This window comes from Cebus imitator, unplaced genomic scaffold, assembly GCF_001604975.1.
Source record: "Cebus imitator isolate Cc_AM_T3 unplaced genomic scaffold, Cebus_imitator-1.0 Scaffold234, whole genome shotgun sequence".
Taxonomy (NCBI): Eukaryota; Metazoa; Chordata; class Mammalia; order Primates; family Cebidae; genus Cebus; species Cebus imitator.
Genome location: NW_016107549.1, coordinates 468,810 through 474,312, shown reverse-complemented (window position 1 = coordinate 474,312; position 5,503 = coordinate 468,810). Strand labels below are relative to the sequence as shown.

Genomic DNA, 5,503 nt, shown 5'->3' with positions numbered 1-5,503 from the left:
AGAGAGAAAGAAAAGAGAGAAAAAAAATATGCACACACTCACTCACTCGCACGCACGCACACACAGACCCGCTTCTGCTGGGCGCGCGCGGGGCCGGGGATGCGAGGAGGAGGAGGGGAGCGCCGCGCGGCCGGCCCCTCCCCGCCGCCGCCGCCGCCGCACGCGCGCCCTGCGCCCGGGACACTCCGGCCCCCCTTCCTTCCCTCCCTCCCTCCCTCCCTCCTCCCCGCCGCCCGCCTTCCTCCCTCCCACCCCCACGCGCCCGCTTTTAAGGTGGAGCCCGGGCCCCCCGCCCGCCCCCTTTACCCTGCGCTCTCGCTCACTCTGGCTCGCTCCGGCCCCCCCTTACAACTCCCGCGCGCTTTTTAAGGAGGCGCCGCGGAGTTGGCGCCGGGGCGGGGGCGGGGGAAAAGCGGCGGGCGGGGGAGGGGGAGGGGAGTGCCGGGGGGAGGGGAGAGGGGGCGGGGAGGGGAGAGGGGGCGGGCAGGGCGGGCGGGCGGTGCTCGGCCGCCCTCCAGCCATTGGGCGCGGGACCCAGACGTCCCCGGCGCCCAGCCCCCCTCTCCACGCCTCCCCGGCGCGCTCCGCTCTCGGGACCGCACTTACCGGGAACTCGCCGCCCGCGGGCCGGGGCCGCCGCGCTCGCAGGGTGCTGCGGGAACCCTCTTGCTGCCGCCGCCCCCGCGTCCCTCCGGCGCGCCTGGCCCGGCGCTGAGGATGCGGAGAGGGGGCCGCGCACCCTCTCCCCTCCTCTACTCCCCCTGCCAGTGCCGCCCCCGCTGCCGCTCGGCCTCCTGGCGCGCCGGCCCCAGCGCCTCCCTAGAGCGCCCTCTCGGTCCCGGGCTGGACGCCGAGGGGGCGCGCCGCAGATTTGGGGACCCCGAAGCTGGGGTCAAAGGTCAGTTTGACGCTGGTTTCTCCTACTGGGCCGAAGGAGTGCCGGAATTTCAGCTAAACCCTGTTTACAAGGACTCCAGGACAGGACCTGATTGGCCTGCACGCTGGGGTCCGAAATTCCCTTTCCAGCCCCTGGGGGTGTGTGGGTGGGTGATCGAAGTCGAGAACACCAGCGACACTTTTTTTTTAAACAAAACTTTATTGGTAATAGTTTTCAAATATGTTTACAACAGCACACTGTTCAAGAGGAAGTCTCGTCCTTCGCAGCACACAGGTTGAATCGCCCCCGAACCCACCCGGGGCCCCGTCCCAGGCCTGAGAACTCCTCCTGGGATGGGGAGAAGTTATGAGAGCGGGAAATAAGGGGAAGAACGGGGTAGCTCCCAAGGGGCTGCCCACTTTTCTATTAAGAGAGAAAAATGCACAAATGAGACTGGGGGGAGACGTGATGGACAGCTGACAGCTAAGCCGGAGGAGGAGGACCCAGGATGGCAGAGGCAGAAGCTGGTGGGTGAGTAAAACAGGCAGCCCCTCCCCAGCTGCTCTAGCCTTGAACCCCGGGCCAAGACGTGGGGGCACTTGGCCTCTTCCGTGTCCTTTTGCAGGTATGCCCTCCCCACTGAGCTGAGGGAAAGCTGGACATTAAAATCTAGCGGAGAATAAAATTAAGGAGTTGGGGGGAAATTGCTACTGGGAGGAAAGACTTGGGCTTGGGGCTCCCCCTCTGTCTTTTTGGGGGATGACTCCTCTTTGGCAGGGAGAGGGACAGCTGCTTTGTCTGGCTCTCAAAGCCCAAGGGTAAAGACAGGTCTGTTGGGGAAGAGGAGAGCTGAGGATTCCTAAAGGGGACTAGACCCTCGCAGGATTGGCAGAGAGGATCCCCCAGGGAGGGGCCCGGAGGAAATTAGCAGCTCAGCGGGGAGGTTCAAACCCCAGCGCCTCCCTTTCCAAAGTCAGTCTGCTTCTCATTAAAATGGATTGGGGAATGGGGGGACATGGGAGGGGTGGGAGTAGAGAAGGGAGGAAGGGAGGCACTGGTGGAACTTAAATAGGATTTTAAATCGTTTTTTAAAAATTCTAGCAAGCAGCCCACTAAACATGTCACTAAAAATCTCTCCTTCCCAGGCAGGATTACTACAAAGGGAAAGTTGGCGCTTCGTTCATTTGCCCTTAGCAAGTGGTGCCTGTGGTTGGGTGGGATGGGGGTGTGGGTGGGGGCTGGAGTTGAGTTTGAGCCCCTTTCCACACCCTGTGCCTGGATACACCAGCAAGACCTGGTCTGACTGGAGTTGAGGAACTCGTTTAAAACAGGCAGAAGTGGGCTGGGGTAGGGGGCTGTGGGGAAGGAGGAAGGGAAAAATGGGAGAGGGGGGCAGGAGGACGAAGGGGGATGAGGGGGAGCAGCTGGTGTTTCTGTCCCTCCGATTATCTGGGCTTCCTGCTCCCCCTAACCCTGGAGGGTGGCGTGGGGGTGAAATAGATACAAGGAACTCTGGGGCCCTCTGGCTGTTCAGTCCAACCCTGACACCCACCCACCCCTCACCCACCCACCAAAGAGAAAAAAGAAAAAAGGAAAGAAATGAAAACCCATGGGGGCACAGGCAAACCCCTAAAACTCATTAAACTCCTTGCCACACTTCTCATTGATGGAGACCCGGATTTCTTCTTCTTCATAGTCGTCAAAGTTACTTGTATCCCCAGGGCCTTTAAACTTTGGTATGAAGGGAGCTTCCACCTGGAGAGGGATCAAAAATCACCCAGACCTCAGCATTCAACATAATCATTATTACAACAATAAATGTGAATGGCCTAACATTCAAGAGATAGTTACTCTGACTCAAGCCTGTGCTTAGCATTAGCTTATGGATTCCTCTTAACAACCAGAAACCCTTAATATAGCCAGCTCATCAAAGGGGAAATTACTTCCCAGAGAGAGGCATCTTCTGCACAAGGTCATGGAATGGCCAAATGACACCAGAATTCCATTTCTAGACCCCACTGGCTCTAAGCACCCTACTGTGGTTGCTCCTGTACCTGTTCTCTTCCCTTTCTTTCTTTTTTTTTTTTTTTGTTTTGAGACAGAGTCTCTCTGTCATCCAGGCTGGAGTGCTTAGCTCACTGCAACCTTTGCCTCCCAGATTCAAGCAATTCTCCGGCTTCAGCCTCTTGAGTAGCTGGGATTATAAGCGCCCACCACCATGCCCAGCTAATTTTTGTGTTTTTAGTAGAGATGGGGTTTCACCATGTTGGTTAGGATGATCTTGAACTTCTGACCTCAGGTGATTCACCCACCCTGGTGTTCCAAAGTGCTGGGATGACAGGTGTGAGCCTCTGAGCCTGGCCCTCTTCCCTTTCTATCTCTCTATTGGCTGTCCTCCCTGACTCTTGGCCTGCCCCCAAATCTTCAGCAGGCTTAAGGAGGGGAGGCCCACCTTCCTCTGGTAGATGGCGATCCAGTCAGTCGTGGCAAACCACTTGTGGTTCTTGATATCGTTGACCCCATTCTTGAGGTTGCCAAAGCGCTTGGTGAGATCTACCTGCAGGAGGTTCCGCAGGAGGTCCTTCAAGTCAGAGCTGAAGTGGGAAGGGAACCGGACCTGGAGGAAGGGGTACAAGGACAGGGTGGGAAGCTGCTCTGGAACTTGGGGAGCCCAGGATGCTTCCTTCTCCATCCAACAGTCCTACTGGGTGGGCGCCTCCAAAGCTGAGTGCCTTCTGGCATCCTATAAAACAGCTCCTTGGGCCCACCCTGGAGTTTCTGATTTAGGAAGTCTGACACTGTGGCCTGAGAATATGCATTTCTTAAACAACTTTTTAAAAATTAAAGAGCTAGTTACTTTAAGAAGTTTTTGGCGGGCCGGGTGCGGTGGCTCAAGCCTGTAATCCCAGCACTTTGGGAGGCTGAGGCGGATGGATCACGAGGTCAAGAGATGGAGACCATCCTGGTCAACATGGTGAAACCCGGTCTCTACTACAAATACAAAAACATTAGCTGGGCATGGTGGCGCGTGCCTGTAATCCCAGCTACTCAGGAGGTTGAGGCAGGAGAATTGCCTGAACCCAGGAGGCGGAGGTTGCGGGGAGCCGAGATCGCGCCATTGCACTCCAGCCTGGGTACAACAGTGAAACTCCTTCTCAAAAAAAAAAAAAAGAAGTTTTTGGCTGGGCACAGTGGCTGACGCCTGTAATCCCAGCACTTTGGGAGGCTGAGGCAGGCAGATCACAAGGTCAGGAGTTTGAGACCAGCCTGGCCAACATGGTGAAACCCCAACTCTACTAAAAATACAAAAATTAGCTGGGTGTGGTAGTGGGTGCCTGTAGTCCCAGCTACTCAGGAGGCTGAAGCAGGAGAATTGCTTGAACCCGGAAGGCGGAGGTTGCACTGAGCCGAGATTGTGCCACTGCACTCCAGTCTGGCTAACAGAGCAGGACTCTGTTTCAAAAAAAAAAAAAAAATAGTTTTTGTAGAGACGGGGGTCTCGCTATGTTGCCCACACTGGTCTCGAACTCCAAGGCTCAAATGATCCTGCTTTGGCATCGCAAAGTGCTAGGAGTACATGCATGAGCCACCACGCCCAACAAGAATCTGCATTTCTTTTTTTTTCTTTGAGGCAGAGTCTCACTCTGTCACCCATGCTGGAGTGCAGTGGCACAACCTTGGCTCACTGCAACCTCCGCCTCCTGGGTTCAAGCAATTCTATCTCAGCCTCCCAAGTAGCTGGGATTACAGGCGCACGCCACAACACCCAGCTAATTTTTGTATTTTTACTAGAGACAGAGTTTTGCCATATTGGTCAGGCTGGTCTTGAACTCCTGACCTCAGGTGATCCACCCACCTTGGCCTCCCAAAGTACTGGGATTACAGGTGTGTGCCACCGCGGCTGGCCCAAAAGTCTGCATTTCTAGCCAATTCCCCAGCAATAGTCCTGCTGGAAAGGAGTCCCCTTTAACAACCATTGCTCTAAGGCAAGTGCTATGATGGTTTCTATTTCAGAGAAGGGGAAACTGAGGCTTGGAAAGGTTAAAGAACTCTTCAAAGGTCATGCAGAGGAGTGGGATGGGGCAATTCCATCTCAGGTCTGTCGGACTCTAGAACTTGCATTTTCAGCTGCATTCTCCGCTGCTGGGGTCTGTAGACTTCTGAAATAGTCATGCTTATGTTAAACTTTTTTCCCCTCTCTCCCTGCCTAGCTAAGACTCTTCCATTCTTAAAAGCCCAGCTCAACTCTTCTAGAAATCATCCCCAAACATTCTGAGCGCATAGCCTTGTAGACAAGTCGTCACTGGAGTTATAGTTGCAGAAATGACTTCTTGTTTGCTGTGCCTCTTACATGCTATGTGACCTTGGCCATGGCCCTTAACCTCTCTGGGCCTGTGCGTACCTCTCAGGGTTGCACGAGGAAGATAATACCACTGAGGGTGCGGGGGAACTGGAAAATGCTACAAAGAAGGGCGTCATGTGCGTCTTCCCCTGTGGGATCTTCTGTGGCTTTTTTCTTCCTTTTTTTTCCCACTCTGGGCCATTTTCTTGGCAGTTTCTATTCGGCCTGATGGCAGATGCCTTATCTTTCCTTTCCTTTTTTTTCCTTTTTTTTTTTTTTGAGAG

General features: G+C 55.0%; 1 protein-coding gene across 2 annotated transcripts in view; it reads right to left on the bottom strand.

The window, feature by feature from the left end:
- Positions 1 to 1,086: 1,086 nt before the first annotated feature.
- The window catches only part of PRKACA (protein kinase cAMP-activated catalytic subunit alpha), a 28,608-nt gene continuing 24,191 nt past the window's right edge, over positions 1,087 to 5,503 (bottom strand). For both annotated transcript variants that reach the window (XM_017497634.2, XM_037727534.1), the window contains exons 9-10: positions 3,330 to 3,494; positions 1,087 to 2,632 (exon numbers count right to left, since the gene is read on the bottom strand). In XM_017497634.2, the coding sequence (XP_017353123.1) occupies positions 2,507 to 2,632; positions 3,330 to 3,494 (291 nt within the window). In that variant the 3' untranslated portion in view covers positions 1,087 to 2,506. The remainder of the gene's footprint in view (positions 2,633 to 3,329; positions 3,495 to 5,503) is intronic.